The sequence below is a fragment of the Pholcus phalangioides genome, unplaced genomic scaffold (genome assembly GCF_987345545.1).
Source record: "Pholcus phalangioides strain wild (caught in Gottingen) unplaced genomic scaffold, Ppha-v1.0 ptg000015l_1, whole genome shotgun sequence".
Taxonomy (NCBI): Eukaryota; Metazoa; Arthropoda; class Arachnida; order Araneae; family Pholcidae; genus Pholcus; species Pholcus phalangioides.
Window position 1 is genome coordinate 86,884,231 of NW_028301608.1, and position 19,521 is coordinate 86,903,751.

The window sequence follows — 19,521 nt, forward strand, 5'->3', positions numbered from 1 at the left end:
TAGTTGCACCCTACTTGTGTGAACTATGTTGCATTTTTTGCTTCACATTTTGTTCTCATATGTTTTACTAAAAAAGGTATTTTTTTTTTTTTAATACAAACAGCTCCATTTTCTGATCATGGTAGTGATATTTGTCCTTCATCAAGGTACAGTCTATCAAGACAATCCTCATTGACAGATATCTTGGAAGGCTATCCACCTGTTTTCTCTGAGAAACCAAAAGACAAAACAGTTCAAGAAGGAAAGATTGTTGATCTTGTTTGCAAAGTAACCGGAGTTCCTGAACCTAAAGTAATTATTTTATTGTGTCATAATAAGACTCATTCAGAATCTATTCACAATTGAAATATCATTAATTTCATTTTTCTAATGGTTGCTGCTAGAAAGTTATGGAAAAATAAACTGACAAAAAGAAATTAATTTAGTAAAATTGACTTCCATATAAGCATATATGTCAAATACATTTTTACATTCTTCTTTGACCATGTTATTTAAAATTAACTACGTGAATAATAATGCATTCAAATATTGGATTAGAATCATCTGAAATCAGTTGATTAGAAAATGACGTCCTGTGTCCATTTTTGTGATTTAAAAAAGTGTTTTTATACACAAATGTATGTGTGCAGTTGTAATTTACTGCACTGGTTTTTCTTGGTATTTTGGAAATACCATCCCTAAAAATCAAAATATAAATAAACTGATTTTTATTTTATTTCCTCATATTTCAGATTACTTGGCTCAGAAATCAGAAGGTCCTCAAGAAAACAGAGAGAGTCATTATTAAAACATCAGAAGATCTTGACATAACAACTGTTACTGTTACTATAAAAGATGCACGGCCTGAGGATGCTGGAACTTATGATATCATTGCAGAGAACCCAGAAGGAAAATCTGTAACTTCATTGATACTAAATGTTAAAGGTAAGAAATATAAATATTTATCCAAATATTTGTTAATTTTTAGTGGAAATCTGTGTTATTAACGGTTTTTTGACACTTTATTATGTTCAATAATATTATAATGTTTACTATAATGAGTACTCTCTTCTCCCCTCTTCCTTTTTTTCTCTTCAGAAAAACCTAAAGTGAAGGAAGAACCACCTTCATTCTTGCAAACATATAGCGATTTGGTAAGTTTTCTGCTGAAGATATTTATTCTCTTGTGAAATTTAATTTAAATTTATTTTAAAATTAATTGCAAAAACTCATACTGATATTTTAATTAAAAGATTGTTCATCCACTCATCCAACCAGATAGTCAATCCTATAATATACACAAAATTTGTGCACATCATAATTTACGAATGTTCTTTTAAATGAATTTTACTATTTAACAAAACATAACAGATTATACTTATGAATTGAGACATAACCTGCAATAAAAGTTTTAAAAAATTTCAGGTTAATGAACATTTTTAATAAATGTTGTAAATGTTGGCCTTCTTTGCAGACACATAGGCACTTTTTTTTACCAGAGACTTTAAGAAGTCTGTGAGAATTAATGTCTGATATTGCATTAATGATCTCAGTCTTGAGTTCATAAATCATAAGTGGACCATTGCAGTGTGTCATATTTTTAAGATAGACTGAGAAATTTCGGTATTAGTCCACTACAAACTCTCATATTGTTCATGAATAGCCCTTACATGATTGAAAAAAAATTGTGTTTGTTGTGCTGTATCACAACTTCAGATTTTTTTGATTCTTTGATACCAAAGTCTACACATACACAGACATTATTGCTCAATTCATTTCATTGTTGAACAGCAATGAATGGTACACCTGATTCAATAGGATGGTGCTAGACACCCAAAGAAACTTTTCATGTTTCAATTTTTTTTGTCGATTTTGTCATTATGCGCAAATTTAGGCCACCTCTTTCTCCAGACTTGTAACTCCAGGATTTTTTTCTTTCGGGCTATCTTTAAAAATGTGTCATAATGCAATAATTCACATGTGATAGATGAACTCAAGACAAACATCATTAACACAATATCAGACATTAACTCTTGCAGATTTTGTAAAATCTTGAGCAATCTGATAAAAAAAAATGTGCCTATGTGTCTGTGAAGAAGGCCAACATTTCCAAAATTTGTTAATTCCCAGTTTTTCTTTTTACTTTTATTGAAGGTAGTGTTTCAATTCACATAAGTTTAATCTGCTATTTTTTGTTAAATAGTCATATTCATTTAAAAAAAGTATTCATAAACTATGATGTGCATGAATTTTGAAGCACCCGGTATTTTATAGGGTTGGCTGTCTGGTTAGATGTGTAAATGAACAATCAATACATATCTGTCATATATCAATATGAGTTTTTACAATTTGAAATAGTAATTAAAAATATATTTATTGGGTGTGTGTTTGCAGGCTGTGTAATCAGTTATAGCAAGTTTGAATGCAAATTAAATGGGTCTTGGTATTAATACCTAATTTGACTAGCTTTGCTTACTACTCACTGTGAAATGCTTGGATATACAGTAAAACCTTGATAAGTCGTCACCTCAAGTTATTGAAAAATTATGACGGCTTAAGTGGAGTGACAACTTAAGAGGAGTTCCGTCAGTTTTAATGTGCAATTTTGTGAAAATCGTATAAATTTAAAGTAGTATGAAATTTGTTAAAGTATGAATCAAATTAACAATATTAATAAAATTTACAGATTGCGAAAGAAAAAATAATAGCAATTTTTTATCTCTTTTATTACTTACATTATTTTGGTAAAATGTACTGTACACTTTGATTTATATACTAGCAATTTTTAATTTAGACTAACAGAGCAACTATTAGTCTAAAGCTATAAGTAGCTTTTCTTCATAATAGAAACTCTCTATTGCACATTAATTTTACATAGACATCAAATTTAATTTTAGTATTTTAATTCTTCACCAGTAGTTCATGATACAACTGCAAAGTAATCTCGAACACTTTTGACTTGGTGGAGGGGCCCTGGGCAGGGAAAAGTAAACAGAAGACCTCCATTTGGGAAAGAATGACTGATTTTTTTCAACAAAGATATTTTGTTTAAATTTTAAGCCCAAATTAGTAGAGCCCATGCTTTCTATGATTATTTATTATCCGTGCCCGCACGTTGCACTTTGACTTTAACTTGATTAATTTGATTCTTTGATTTACGTAATTTTTGATTTCCTTGCACTATATGTAATCTTTGACATATAAATAAATTTTGGTTTTGCCGGAGATGCCCTGCCATCTCCGGAGGGGGCGAAGTGCTTACGTTGCTTCTTGCGACAGAGCTTGGGTGTCTCGTGGTTTGTCTAGTTTCTCCAATGGAGCCCAGGCAGAAATGAGATCAACCTTGAACAGTCCCCAACGTTCCAAAAACCTTATTCGCCAAATCAACTTCCCCAGCGTAACTTTCGTTACTTAAACTGTTCCGTTTGGGTATATACGATTTTATGGTGACTTTTAAGCATATGGCAATGCTGTTAACGAGCTCTTTTTTTAATGGGAGCCATAAAAATAGTCTGTTCTTTCTCAAACTTTTTTAGTGACGACTTAACCGAAATTAGCGACGAGTAAACGAGGGTTTAATAACATTATGGTCTATGGGAGCTGGAAGGATCTGAAGTAAAATGACGACTTAACCGGAGTGACGACTTATCAGGGTGACGACTTAACTAGGTTTTACTGTATATTAATTTTTCGCCTCAATAAACAATACTCTTTAATCCGCTTCAACAGGAACATATTTCATCTTACAGATTATATGCTCTTAATGGAAGGTTAATTATATCTCAGAAAAAAATCTAGTGTCTCCTTATCTCTTTAAAGATTAAACAAATGTTTATTCAAATTCATGTGTTAAAAAACTTTTTAACTTTTTTTTTTAGACTGTGACTGAGAAAGATGTTGTGTCTTTGACTATTAAAATTCAAGGGTTGCCGCCACCAGAAGTCACGTGGTATAAGTAAGTTTTAATCAGTGTTATTTCTAATCGGACATAAAGAAATGCTACCACATAGACTACAGTATTTCAATGTGTGTAAGAAACCCTTGAACTCTCGTGTATAAGAGACTTCCCTCATTTTTCGGACTTAAAATTTAGGAAAAAGTTGAAAAGATATATCTATAATACCATCCATGTATAAGAAAACCCTCCTATTTTTGGGACCCAATTTTTGGCAAAAATGGGTTCCTTATGCACATTAAAATATAATAATTTAGTAAGTGTAATTATACGTACCAACTTTGAAAAATTCATGCTTATTTTTCTTGGAGTTTTCATTTTGAATGAAGTTGAAACTAAAAAAGTCACATTTGCCATTCCTAATGCACTAAAACCTGTCAAGTTGAACACCTTTGTAAGTTGTATGATTCCTAAGTTGAACACCTTTGTAAGTTGCATAATGCCTAAGTTGAACTATATTCCAATATTATGTGATCGTGGATTTATTTTACTGCAATTTAGGAATGGCAAGGAAATCAAGCCATCAAAGGATGTCAAAATTGTTGATGACAAGGAAATTCACACTCTTGTGATAGATAAATCATCTGTGAAGGATGTTGGCGACTACAAGTGTGTTGCTAAAAATCCTTTTGGAAAAGTGGAACATACAGCTAAAGTCACGGTTCAAAGTAAGTGTATCAATAGTTTATAAATGTTATGTTGGGGCATAAAAACAAATGCAATCATTTTTTCAATTTTTTTACCTTTAATTTTTTGGTAAGAGAATTTACAGAAGTTGAGACTGAGTAACACTAAACCCAGGGATGATATGACCAAAAAAAAAGAATGAAAACTTTGAGAAAGCCTTTGCAAAATAGTTCAACTGGTATAATGGAATAAATATAAAAAATAAATGCAATAAATTGGCATGAGATTTTTGTCTGCACAAAATTGATTTTCGGTTTGTGCCCAAATTTTGCATACATTATATACAAAAAATAATCTAATAGTAACATTAGTGCATGCAGAATTTTGCCGAAGTAAATTTTCAATATTTCAAAATTGTCAAATGCCTGTGCTGCAAAGATGAATTTTGTAATGTATGTCTCAAGGTTTGAACAGTTTATAAAGCTAATTGTCTGATTTAATTTTAAAGTCTTGAACCGAGATTATACAAAATGGTACTTGTATTTTCTTTTATGTACAAAATTGTTGTATAGGTCAATAGATATATCATGTAATAACTTTTTTTATTTCCACTTCTTAAGTAAGAGGTATAATAACAAAATTTGTGCGTGTGTGTGTGATGATTAACATCACGAAAATATAAATAAAAATTTCAAAACTACATTCAAATAGCAACATGTGTCAACTTTAAGTGGCATTTGACTCATTCCCCCCCCCCCTTTTTTTTGTATTTAGAGACAGGAGTAGATTTTGCAGAAAAGTTGAAAGATGTTGAGGTTAATGAAAGAGACACAGCACTGTTTGTTACCCAAGTTTCTTATCCAGATGCTGAAGTCACATGGCACAAGGACGGCGAGCAAATCAAAGAGAGCGATAAGTACAAATTCATTAAAGATGGTTCCTTCAGGAAGTTGGTAATCAATGATGCCTCGGTTAACGATGAGGGAGAGTATACCTGTGTGCTGGGAGAAAATGAATGCACTGCAGATCTTGTAGTAGTAGGTTAGTATAATATTTTTATTTGGACACTTGAAATTGTTTCCCTCTTCTTTTAAGCTTGCATGTTAAATGTTTTGTAATTTTTTTTAAAAAAAGATCTTAAGCAGCAGATAATTTATCAATTGATTTATGCAGTATTAGTGTCAAACATTCTTTAGATGGGAAATGTATCTCTTCTTACTGGTTGTTACATCACTACGCTCTGCTATATTTTGTTAACATTTTTATTTTGCTGTTTTGGTGCATGGTGAAAAAGTCAGCACAAACAAACATAACAAAATTAATTTCAATATTTATGCATGGACTCACACACAAAAAATAATTTCACAGTGACAAAAAAAGAAATTGCTATAATCTGATACCTCTCTATAACATTTGCAGTGATAAATCACATTTTCCATAATTTATGAAGGACAAATGGTAGATATACTACTACTTAACCATACATGCACCTTCTACACATTTTTCTGAGGAATTCATAATGAATTGGTACTTGCTAGAAAATATATTCTGATTGTAAGATGTTCTGTAGTGTTTATATGTTTGAATGTTCTGTTTTTAAACATTTAACGTTACTGCTAATAAGGTAGTTATAGGCAAATTATTCCTGAAGGTTTTCTTAAAATAATGTTTTGCAAATTGTTAAATTAAAATTAGCAATGTTGGTTCAGGATGTACTTTCTATCGTCAGCATATTAAAAATTTTGGAAAAATTACGTCTTGAATCAGTTAGATTTTAATCCAGATGCCATCCTATTGGATATTTTAAAGTTTTAAAGTAAAGTGAACAAGTCAAAACATATGACATTTATGACCAGTTTCAGATATTATCATGGACATTTCCACAATTGTGTGACTTGTACATTAATTTCTGACCGATTTCAGATTTCATTAGGAAACTTTTCGCTCTTGTGATGCTTATGGTATGATAATATGTGTTTCTTCCAGAAATTATGTGTATTGAACTAGACTTGGTTGTGTATTAACCCTTAAACTTCTCTATCACTCATAGATAATAAGTAGGCTGATCTAATGGCTTATTGATGACTTCCAATGCTAAAGGAAAAAAAATTCTCTTGTGCATATGAAGAAGTATATTTTAAGTCATTTGTGTTGTTCAGGGGTTGGAAAAGATGGGCTTGTGTTAAGATCTCATCTATTCAAAAAATGGTTATATTAATTCATTTTCCTTTTACATTTATTATAGAATTGCCTCCTGATTTCAAGGGAGAAATGACTGATCTGACAGTTGCTAAAACTGAGACTGCAACATTCCAAGTTGAACTCACTAAAGGAGATGCAAGAGCAAGATGGTACAAAAATGGTAAATATAAATTCAATTAAAAAGTGTGGAAGTGATACAATAAATAAACTTTTCATGAGAGAAAAATCTTCCTTTTCTGTTATTGAGAGTGAGATTGTACATCCAAAAATGCTAGTGTTGAAAAAATAATAAAAATCAAAGTTTTTATTGCTCATGATGATAAGTTTTGGTCATGAAATTTCACTTAATATCAGATTTAATTTAATTTCCAGATTTTAGTTGGTGGAAAAAAATTTTTTTTTTAAAAAAACATCAAGTTAAAATCAAGTTTAAACTCATTAAGTCAAGCATCTTCATAAAAAAAATTGAGAATCATGTAAATTTTTTCATGTGCAACAGATGGGAGCAGAGCTGCGACTAAGATTTTTTCAGCCCGACAAACATTATTTTGCTGCCCCCACAACTTTAAAATTTGATAATTTTGTAATGTGTTCTTTGTTTCCACCTAACACTGCCACCCCCCTAAATTTTGCTGCCCGGGACAGTTGCCCTGCTTCCTTCTAGTACCGGCCCTGGATGGGAGCATTTATATTTTAATTGAGTTACTTTTGCTTTGAAATATACCTAGCTTCATTTGAATTTTTGTGCATATTTAACATTTATAAAATAATGATTACTATATTTTTCTGCCATAGGAGCAATATTGAGTTTTTTGCTTCCGATTTTTTTCTTCCAGGCAAAGAGATCCAGTTCAGTGAGCATATGTTGTTAAAAATTGATGGAAAGAGGCAAAAGTTGGTGATATATAATGCATCTTTCGAAGATATGGGCACCTACACTTGTGTTGTAGGTGATAAGAAACGAATTGCTAAACTTACTGTAGAAGGTATGAATAACATTTTGCTTACAAAAGCCATCTTTCCTCCCTCCAATGTCATATGAGTATCTTAAAACAAAATCTTGAACTTTCTTCTATAACAAAATAGGCACAAATTTTCCATTTAAACCTTTATTGTTATTTCCATTATTTAAAAAGCACCTCAGTAAATCATGATGCATAAATATAATTTTTTTTCTTATCAAGAGTCAGTAGCACTGTATTATCAGTGAAAACGTATTTGTAAACACTTTTAAGTTTTGGGAGTCCCCATTCAAGTAATAAGATTCTCTTGTTCTAACTGGCATCATGAGTTTGGATATCAACTTAATGTCTTTTAATACCAGTGGTTGGCTTCATTAAGAGATATTAAATAGAAATTACTGAAACGAACCGAACAGAATCGGAACTATAATTATTAGCTTTGACCAAGTCAGTCATAGAAAAAAAATACTGCTGCTTTCAAACCACTTTGACTTGATCCTAGCAAATCCAATCCAATCGAGCCAAGTTGGTCTGAAAATAGCAGCATTTTTTCATTATTCAATTGGTTAAACTGGCAAAAAAATGGTTTTGATTCTGTTCTATTTGTTTCAGTCAGATTCATCTAATATCTCCTGATGATACCAACTAGTTGTTGTTGGAGAAACAGAGAGTTAATTCTCAAACTTATGATGGCCCCATGGCGTAATAGAATCTTATTCATTACATTTTTTATATTAATTTTTTTTTTCAGGATTGATTTGGAACATCAAATTTAATGATTTGATCTATTCCAATGTCAAAATGTCTTGTATCATAACTTAATTAATACACAGGGTTATTCAAAATGGTGTGTACAGTATTTTAAAAGACTAATAAATTCATTATTTTTAAACAGTTACGTACCAGAATGGGTTTAAAAGGAAGAACGACTCAAATATTTTTTTTTCCTCGTAGCTTGTATTGAGTACGGAATATGTGGTGGCTAGAACGAAAAATGGCTTCTCAGGAAGAGAAGTTGTTTTGCATCGTGCAGTATGCGAAATCGGATTCTGTTATTTTAGTCAAACATGCGTTTTGTAGATGGTGTGAAAAAAATAGTCCGACTGACAAAAGCATTCGAAAGTGGTATCACCAATTTGAAGAAACAGGCTGTCTTTGTAAAGGCAAAAGCACAGGGAGGCCACGTGTTAGTAGCAAGAATGTGGAAAAGCATTAGTCAAGTTTCTCTGTCAATCTTTTTTGAATTTAAATTAGGTAATTTTTATTTTCCATTAATTCTTTATTATTTTTAGCTCCCACAGTGGAATTTACAGCAAGACTTCCAGAAAGAATGACTGTGCCTCAAGATACTGATGCAACTTTTACAGTAGAACTTTCCAGGCCAGATGTGGACGTGGAATGGCTGAAGAATGGTCAGCCTGTTTCAAAGAAAGACAAAGACAAGTTCACCTTCGTCAAAGAAAAGAATTGTTACAAAATGGTGGTTAAGAAAGCTCAAAAAGATGATGTTGCTGAATACACTTGTGTTGCAGGCAATGTCAAAACCAGCACCAAGCTCCAAGTACAAGGTATGAAATTATCACTTATAATTAAAAAAAAAAGCTAAAGGTTTTAATTTAAATTATGTTAATCTTTCATGATAGATCATTGATAACTTACAGTTTAAGTCGTATGCAAGACATTCTCACTGCAAAATTAGAGAATCATTAAATTGTTTAGTCATTCTCAAAAACCATTGCATATAGCAAAATACTGTACTTACAGTGTTTTAATATGTATAAGAAACTCTCCCCCCCCCCTTTTATGCCAAAAATTTGGTCTGAAAACAGGAGAGTTTTGTATATATAGATTATATAATAGATATTAATAAATTATTCAATTCCTCGAAACTCAAATCTCCATAACTTCTAACATCGCAAGCCTCATGTTCATCAAGCAACGTAATGCGTTACTCATCAAAAGTGATGAGGAATTTAATGGTTTATATGATGAATTAAAAAAAAAAAAAAAAACCTTTGATAAAAACTTTTTTCCAAATTTTTAAAGCTGAAAAAATCAGAAGATTCCCCCTATACAAATTAAAATACTGTAATATGTTAACCTTTTAGTCAATCAAATCTATTGATTATTCTAGTCGATTGGTTTTTAATAAATTTTTATATTTTTCTCATACTTTTTTGGAATAAATAAACTTCTGTAAGAAAATTATCTATATGCCAAATGGTTGGGAAAAAAAGAACTTTTGTGTTCTTAATGTAGTAAATACAAATATCTGTATTTATTTATATCTAACCATATATGTTAATTTCTGTTTAATTGAGACTACAGTGATTGTACATTTTTGTTGCAGAGGCATCAGCTGAGTTCACGTTGAAGCTGAGAGATGTAATTGTTAGGGAAAGTGATGTAGCAACTCTAATTGTGGAGGTTACTCGTGAAACGTTTGAAGTTCGGTGGATGAAAGATGGCCAGACTTTGAGACCTACAGAAAGGTTAGTCATGGAGAAAGAAGGTTGCAGGAGAAGGCTTATTATCAAAGACACAAGTTTAGATGATCGAGGCATGTACACTTGTGTCTTGGAGGAAAAGACATGCTCTTCTACATTAGTTGTTGAAGGTTGGTATTTTGAAAGACTCTGATTTAATAAACTATACATAGGCCTAAATGTGTATATTATAATAATATCTTATGCTCTTTACTACTAAGTATATTTTCCTTTCATCTCTCTCATTGTACAAAGAACCATTTGCCAAATATATTTATCGTTATTATAATTGTTACTAATTATGATATAATAAAATATAATTATTTATGCTATAATTATAGTTATTTAATAATTATCATTCTAAAGTGGTTTACTAATAAATACAATAACATTCGTAATTAAATGGGTCATTTCGAAAAGGGCTCATCTTCAATTTTCAGCCACTTGTTTTTTTTTTGTGAAATATGTTTTTAAAGGCGTAGATCTATTGTGTAAATGCGGATAGGGCTCATATCTGGATTTCTTATCGCTTTAAAAGACAGGTGTCCAACTGGAGTCATTTCGACCTTCAAAAAGGTCTCACCTTTCCCGAGATGAGACCTTTTTGAAATGACCCATGCTGGCCCCTACCGTGATCCCAATATTTGTTAACTTTTTGTGCCCTTTGCAAATATTAGTTTTGAGGTCTGTCACTCGATGCATTAGTATCTAGCTTTCTCTTGACAATCATTGAGTTAACTTCTCTTGTAGTTCTTTCTTCGGGCAAGATTCAATTTTTACTCATTATTATGAATGCATAAACAAGTGGTTCCAAATCTGGAAGTGAAGAGGTGCTGCAGATACGAAGAAGAGGCATATGGAATGAGGATGCTTACAAGCATAATGCTATTAACGCCATTTAGTAAAAGTTCTTTTGAAATATTTCCACGAAAATTTCATTTTGTCTATTGGGAGACCTCAAATCAACGTAAATTTCAAGTGTGAGGAAAATTTGGTGTCAAATTATAGGACCCTCATTTAAATGACGTGGCAAAGCAAGTGGACAGTGCTAAGCTTATAGTTCACAAAAGAAGAGCATCGAAGTTAATTACTAAAACCAAGCAAGTTAGGGAGAAATGTAAAGAAAGTAGTTCTGTCATGGGGATCACATTTGACAGCATGTTGAACCTCCCTCTTCCCTTGCTTCTAGTTCAGGAAATATTCTACTGCTGCCAGTTATGGGTTCGAATTTTTGTATCCACAATTTGACCACTAAAAGGGTACCTCATACTCTTACCATGAAGAGCAACCCCTCAAAGACCCGAACGAAGTGGCAACATTTTTGAACCTTTATATTAAGAAAGATGTTCCGGATACAATTAAAGAACTGCATTTATTTTGTGATTTCTGCTTTGGGCAAAAAAGAAACAGTATTATCATTAAATTTCTATTGGCTCTATCAGTAAGCAGAAAAATAAAAATTCACTTGTACTTTCCTCAGCGCTGTCACACTTTCAATAACTATGACAGGGATTTTGCTGTTGTCAAGAGGAAAATATGAAGAGAAGATAGACTCTTCACTCATCAACAATGATAATTCACTCTTCTAGTGTAAACAAATTTGACGTCAAGGAGGTCGCTACTGTTGACATCTTGAACTTTAAAAGTTAGTCTGCCTCCAATTTTAAGAAAAAATGCTGTCTTCGAGAAGTTAGGTAAAAAGCGTATTAAAGGAACACAAAGTAACATTTTAAGTTTCGAAATATCACGAATACGAGTTCGACCCCGAGAAACCAGGTAAAGTGTTGGCTTGAACTTACATTGACAACCAGCTCTATCAAGAATAATTTTCTTTGTCCAGAACCAAAGGCATTTGTTCAAGCTTGCCTAAAATTCCTGAATATTAGTGCTACTCTTCAAAACTCCTCTTGATTATATATTAAAATTAATATATTCATTCCTGCAGAATATCGTGATTTCTACTAATCAATCCTGCGATGGCTTACTACTTTTGCGGCAGAAACTCCTGAAGAAGACTGCTAAAAAATAATGTTTCTTTTTTATTAATAAAAAATGTTTAATCAATTTTTTACTGGTAAAAATATTTACATTAAATAATGTTTGTGTTTATCAATGAAAATGAATGTTTTTATTACAAGTAAAAATTTTACTCTATTTTTTATTCATTATTTCCTGTTTTTCAACCAGTCATTTTTGAAAAACGTTTTTGGTTTTATCTCGGTTCAGAAAGTTTTTAAAATTCTAAATTTTAGGTCAACGCATAGAAATATGTTCAAGATTATCCCACCAAAAATTATATTATCTTCATTTCTTTTGACCGTATTCAATTTTTGGCTTCTCCTGAAAAATTCAAATTCACGAATATGAGCCCTTTTTGAATTGACCGATTCAATTATATTGAAAACCTAAACTGTATTATACTGAAACCTAACCTAGATAAAATACAAATATTTATGCTATAATCATTGTTATTCAATAATTATCATTTTAAAGTGGTTCAATAATATAAATATTAATAATATTCATAATTATACTGAAAACCTAAGCTGTATATATTCTTCCACTATGAAGAGCAGATGCATGTTCATGCTACGAAGTAGCAAACAGAATTGAAATGTTGTCAGCGTAGCAGTACAAGTGTATTCAATAAGATACAAAAAACATGCAATTAAGTCAGTTGCCAATATGCAGTTTCCAATATTAACTAGCATTTACAACTATCAAGAGATATTGATGTGCATAATCATCCTGGTAGTAATAATTAGGGAAGTTATGATTCTCTAAGCAATGCATTGATTTTTAGGATGCTATTTAAATAAAAAGTTTGAGAATCTATGGCTAGAAGTATGTATCAGTCATTCATATTTTGAAAAAAAAAACTCTGCCTATAGCTTTATTTTATTCCATATTAAAACTTTCAACTACAAAATATTGTAATTGAATCATATATAATTTTGATGAAAATATTTTTGTCAATACTGTAGCCCAACCTCGTGTGGTTACTGAGCAAAGACACTTCAAAGGAAAACGAAGTTCAAATGTTGTTTTGAACATTGAGTTTGTAGCTCTTCCAGCACCCAAGATTGAATGGTTTTGCAAAGGAAAAACTGTAACACCTGGAAAGAAGGTGACTGTAGAAAATTATGGAAACAAGACATCGCTAACAATAAAGAAAATAGAAGATTCTGATATTGGCAGCTATGTTCTCAAGCTCAGCAACAAATGTGGGGAATGTGCAACAGAGTTTAACGTATCCATCATAGGTAAAGTTAACTTTTCATTTTAAGTTAGTATTGTTTTGTATTTCTTTTTCAATTTTGTATTACCAAAATTGCTATAAATAAGGCACTAGTTGCTAATTACAACACTTTGTAGTTTGATACTGATCTATAATGCTAGTCATGTTGGCTGTAGTAGACAATATGAGTGAATTTTAGAAAAATAAATAAACTATATTTGATGTGATATTTTTAAGCTGCGTGAAAATTAACTAACCAGCATTTTTTTTGCCTCCTCTTAGATAAACCTAAACCACCAGGAACACCTTCAGCATCAGAAATAGGAAAGGATTCATTAACACTGAGCTGGAAACCTCCAGAAAATGATGGTGGTTCTCCCATAACTAACTATATTATTGAATATCATGATCGTAGTACACTCAGATGGTCTATTTACAATGAGAAATCTACTATTTCTGAACCATTCACGAAAGGTAAGTTAATAGGAATTTAATATAGTCCAGTCTTCATCTAATGAAGTGACTCATTCTATCAAAAAGTTCCTTCATAGAAAATTTGTTGTAGAGAAATAATTTTCCATGTAGAGTAAATTAATGGAAATATGAGTGTCCTCATGAGAATTTTGTAGATAGTTAAAGTATATATATATATGTATCTTATTTCTGTTAACTTGCTCTGCATTGAATATTTTTCTCCACAACAAATTTTCTATAAAAAAACTTTTTGATCGAATGAGTCAACTTCATAAGATGAATATTGGACTATATACATATAAACTGAAGAGCCAAAAAAACTAGTACAGGCATGCGTATGCAAATAAAGAGATATGGAACCAATCAGAGTACGGCGCTGCGGTCGGCAACGCCTATATAACACTAGTGTCTGGTATAGTTGTTAGATCGGTTACTGCTGCTACAATGGCAGTTATCGAGATTTAAGTGAGTTTGAACGTGGTGTTATAGACGGCGCACGAGAGATGGGACATAGCATCTCCGAGGTAGCGATGAAATTTGGATTTTCACGTACGACCATTTCACGAGTGTACCGTGAATATCGGGAATCCGGTAAAAAATTAAATCTACGACATCGCTGCGGCCGGAAAAAGATCATGCAAGAACAGGACCAACGACGACTGACGAGAATCATTAAACGTGACAGACGTGCAACCCTTCCGCAAATTGCTGCAGATTTCAATGCTGGGCCATCAACAAGTGTCAGCGTGCGAACCAGTCAACGAAACATCATTGATATGGGCTTTCAGAGCCCAAGGCCCACTCGTGTACCCTGCTGGCCGACCGTGTACATTACTCAATGATTATTGTGCAGGGAATCAAGGAAGATACAAATATAGAAAACGTAGGATCTGTATTTGTATGGATGAATTTCACCGATGCTATTAGTGTCATTGCTAGAACTGTGTAAGCTATAAAGATGAGAACAGTCATCTTGTGTTAGAACTTTTTGTCACAATGTGCACCCGATGAATGCACCCTGTCGATGGCTGCACGACACAAAGCTTTGCGTCTCGCCTGGGCTCGACAACACCGACATTGGACTGTTGAGGACTGGAAATACGTTGCCTGGTTTGATGAGTCTCGGTTCCAATTGCTTCGAACTGATGGGCGTGTACCGGTATGGAGACCCTACATGTCAACAGGGGACTGTTCAAGCTGGTGGAGGCTCTGTGATGGTATGGGGCGTGTGCAGTTGGCATGATATGGGACCCCTGATACGTCTAGATATGACTCTGACAGGTGACAGGTACGTAAGCATCCTGTCTGATCACCTGCACCCATTCATGTCCATTGTGCATTCCGACGGACTTGGACAATTTCAGCAGGACAATGCGACACTCCACACGTCCAGAATTGCTACAGGAACACTCTTCTCACATTAGACACTTCCGCTGGCCACCAAAATCCCCAGACATGAACATTATTGAACATATCTGGGATGCCTTGCAACGTGCTGTTCAGAAGAGATCTCCACCCCCTCTTACTCCTACGGATTTATGGACAACTCTACAGGATTCATGGTGTCAATTACCTCCAGCACTACTTCAGACATTAGTCCAGTCCATGCCACGTCGTGTTGCGGCACTTCTGTGTGCTTGCAGGGCCCTACACGATATTAGGCAGGTGTACCGTCAAACCGAAAGATACCCAGGCCACATCGCCATATGGCAATATCGGCTCATTGTCCACACGGACTGGATACCTCTGGCAATTTATTCATAAAAAAGCATACATTACAATCATAACAACTATAAAATCATAATCTAAGTGTAAAATCATAATCTAAGTGTAAAATCATAATCTAAGTGTAAAATCATAATCTAAGTGTAAAATCATAATCTAAGTGTAAAATCATAATCTAAGTGTAAAATCATAATCTAAGTGTAAAATCATAATCTAAGTGTAAAATCATAATCTAAGTGTAAAATCATAATCTAAGTGTAAAATCATAATCTAAGTGTAAAATCAATTGCGAGATCACAAATCTACGTATACAATCGGAAATCAAGCATATAATCCTATATATTCCATATTAAAGGCAGGTGTACCAGTTTTTTTGGCTCTTTAGTGTATAATACTATAGTGAGATGTTACTCTGTAGATAGTTTGTGTGAAAGCTTGTCAATGAATCAAATGCTGCAAAATCATTTAGAAAAATATTCATGTCAAATTTTTTTTTTCAATGCACAATAAATATTTAATTATGTTCCAGTTACTGGCTTGAAAGAGGATAATGAATACATGTTCCGTGTGATAGCTGTCAATGAAGTCGGCAAAAGTGATCCTTCTCCGGGAACCAAATACATTCCAGTTTCTGAACCAAAAGGTGAGCAATATCAGATAGAATTTGACGTCAAATATGCTACTCTACTATCATGATAAAATGTTTAAGTATTGTTAACTTGATGCCAGAATGTCATTCATTAATGTTTTTTAGTTCATGCATAAAAAATATGGAGAATTATCATTATTTTTTTTTTCATTATAGTTATTTATTACTGTCAAAAATTAATTTCGTAAAATGTGTTCCACAATTTTCTGTCTATAATCTACAATCTGATCATGCAAATTTTTGGTAATTATATGTATCACCACTAATGAAAATCTTAAGGGATAAAAAAGGGCATTGGTCACGTGAGAAATGGGCAATTTGAGAAAAAAAATTGAGTATTTTTACTCGCCTCCATACAGTCATCTGTTATCTTTGAAAAAAAAATTCTTGTAGTTAATTTTTTTAAATATTCATTTTTAATCCAACCTCTCCCAGGAAAAAAAAAGTCAGATAGTATGATGCTGCAATCCATAATTTATACTAAAAATCCTTATTTTTTAAAATATATGGATTGGATTGGATTTAGATTTTATTGGCGCAAGGACCAATTAGGTCAAGCTGCGGCAAAACAAATGACCATATTTAAAATATATGAATCTGTGAGTTTTAATAGGCCTTGAAATTACTCTATGTAATATCTAATAAGTCATGATTATTTTTTATGGCAATTTTTCTCCATATTTTCAGCTGGTGAGCCACCTACTGTTGTAGAGCATCTGAAACCAACAGTTGCAGGACTGAAGTCACCAGTTAGCATGAGCTGTAGAGTCAGCGGTCAACCTTTACCAACAATAAAATGGTAAGTTTCACATGAACTTGCAAAAACATTATTTGAGTGGGCTGTCATTTACCCAACAAAAACCACACTTTTTTAAATAATGATTATTTAATTTTGTTAGCATTTATTTATTTATTTTTACTTTTTCCTCCATTTTAATTTTTTCAGGTTGAAGAATGGCAAAGACCTCCTTATTTTGAAAAATATTACTACAACGTATGAAAACCAGGTGGCAACTTTGAGAATTACTGAGACTACTGAGAAATCCGCAGGTACTTACACATGCAAAGCTTCAAACAATCTGGGAACTGTGGAAACATCTGCTGAACTCAAAATTCAAGGTAGAAAGACAAAGAAATAAGATATAACTCTGTCTAATACTATTGCATATTATATATTTGTTGATAATATTAAAAAAACCATTTTAATTAATCATTTAAATTAATTTCATTTTTAAACTGTATTCATTCTTTCCAGAACCACCCTCTGCTGTATTTGATGAAAAGATGAAGAATGTGCGCATCAAATCAACTCATGAGTATATACTGAATGTTAAAGCTTGTGGTCATCCTCTTCCAGAAATGGTTTGGATGAAGAATGGCAAAGTACTGGAATCAACGAAGCACACCTTGGTTCAAGTGAGAGAAGATAGCACCTCAATTACTATTCGAAGTGCTGAGAATACTGATAGTGCCACATACTCTTTGCAGCTTTCGAATCCTGCTGGAACTGTTAAATATGACTTCAAGTTATACGTTTTAGGTAACAAAAATCGCTTTCAAGGAACCTTTCAAAACTTTTTCCATTAACTGTGCTGTTTCTCTTGAAAATGCTTGTTTTTATACTGTAATTACAAATTTGTGGAAGTTTAAATTTTGTGAAATAGTTTCAATTTTTTTTTACGTGCTGATATTATGAGACTGTCAAAAAAAAAACTTCACTTATTGATTTTTTTCTGAAATGTTATTTGTTTAGATAAACCTCTTCCTCCTGAAGGACCAATAGCATTCCATAAAATTGAGAAAGATTCGGTTACAATCAGTTGGCAGCCACCTAAGGTTGGCGCATCAGAAGTTGTTTCATACATCATTGAACGCTGTGAAGTCAGGCGAAAAATATGGATGGAGGTAACCATAGAATTTCATTGCTATACAGCGAAACTTTGGATTATGAGTAACTTGGTTTACAAGTGTTTCTGAGGACAAGCAAATATTTTAGAATTTTTCAACAGATTTTGACTTGGTAAACAACATATTTCTTGCAATATGAGTAGTGTGTATGACAAAGACTCTCAGACAAACTGCATAACTTCGTATTCACCTTGCCAACAATTGGCTTTCTTTCTCTGCAGTCAAACCTGTCTTAATGAGTGTGGGGGGGGGGGGGATGCTAGGCTCACACACAAGCTTTTGGGTTATGAGGTTGCGTGATTTGGATAAAATGATGGATTCAGGATAATTGATTAATTTCTTAAAATAATTATTTATTTACAACACGAAACATAAGACGAAATAAAAAAATCTACGGAGCGACATGTTAAGCTCTTGATGGTTCGATCGCTTCTCACGCGATTTCCCGCGTGACAATCCAATCGCGTCGGCTTTACAAGTGCCGCCATCTGTGAGATAAAATACAAATCGAATCTCACCACAAGCTTTTCTTCGAGGCTCTTTTTGATTATATTAATGAAAGACAAAATTAAGAATATATATTGTAGGCAAATGTGTATAAACAAAACCATTCAATAGTTTAAGAATCCTTGTTTGATTTTGTCACATTTGTTGAGATGTCATTGACTACAGGAGTGACATTCATAGCACAAGCCCTGAACTGTCTCAACCTCTTGTTGGGTGTTACTCTATATGCCTTCTAATTTCACATCTAGCATTCAGCTGCTCGAGTGGATGTTATGCAAACATTTATGGGTCGCTATGCACATTACTCAATGATTATTGTGCAGGGAATCAAAGAAGGTACAAATATAGAAAACGTAGGATCTGTATTTGTATGGATGAATTTCACCGATGCTATTAGTGTCATTGCTAGAACTGTGTAAGCTATAAAGATGAGAACAGTCATCTTGTGTTAGAACTTTTTGTCACAATGTGCACCCGATGAAACATCCATTTATTTCTATGGAGCCAGCCGAAAAGATTATGAAAGATATTTTCACGTCAGAAAAACAGGTGGATGGAGAAGGTTTCATTGATGTGGACATAGAAGAGAGAAATAGGAGAATTAATTAAAGCAATTCAGAAATTGACAGGGGAGGGATTAATCAAACTGAATACTCCTGAAATTTAAGCGATACTGCATGATGATTAAGAAGTGGAAGACAAGTTCATTATGAGCAACATAATAATTTTAACATAAGTTTAAATCAACAATGGATTTTTTCCAGGACGGAGACCCATCTATGGTATGTTTTTCAATTGTAGAAAAATTA

At 32.7% G+C, this 19,521-nt stretch overlaps 1 protein-coding gene across 8 annotated transcripts in view; it reads left to right on the top strand.

Annotated features, from left to right (window-relative positions):
* LOC149076942 (uncharacterized) overlaps positions 1–19,521 on the top strand; it is a 341,983-nt gene that overhangs the window by 312,713 nt on the left and 9,749 nt on the right. For all 8 annotated transcript variants that reach the window (XM_089244666.1, XM_089244668.1, XM_089244665.1 and 5 more), the window contains 17 exons: positions 104–291; positions 732–924; positions 1,078–1,133; positions 3,858–3,934; positions 4,436–4,602; positions 5,336–5,602; positions 6,807–6,923; positions 7,600–7,749; positions 9,018–9,293; positions 10,076–10,342; positions 13,196–13,474; positions 13,732–13,923; positions 16,178–16,291; positions 16,985–17,096; positions 17,244–17,416; positions 17,553–17,837; positions 18,051–18,202. In XM_089244666.1, the coding sequence (XP_089100792.1) occupies positions 104–291; positions 732–924; positions 1,078–1,133; positions 3,858–3,934; positions 4,436–4,602; positions 5,336–5,602; positions 6,807–6,923; positions 7,600–7,749; positions 9,018–9,293; positions 10,076–10,342; positions 13,196–13,474; positions 13,732–13,923; positions 16,178–16,291; positions 16,985–17,096; positions 17,244–17,416; positions 17,553–17,837; positions 18,051–18,202 (3,065 nt within the window). The remainder of the gene's footprint in view (positions 1–103; positions 292–731; positions 925–1,077; positions 1,134–3,857; positions 3,935–4,435; positions 4,603–5,335; positions 5,603–6,806; positions 6,924–7,599; positions 7,750–9,017; positions 9,294–10,075; positions 10,343–13,195; positions 13,475–13,731; positions 13,924–16,177; positions 16,292–16,984; positions 17,097–17,243; positions 17,417–17,552; positions 17,838–18,050; positions 18,203–19,521) is intronic.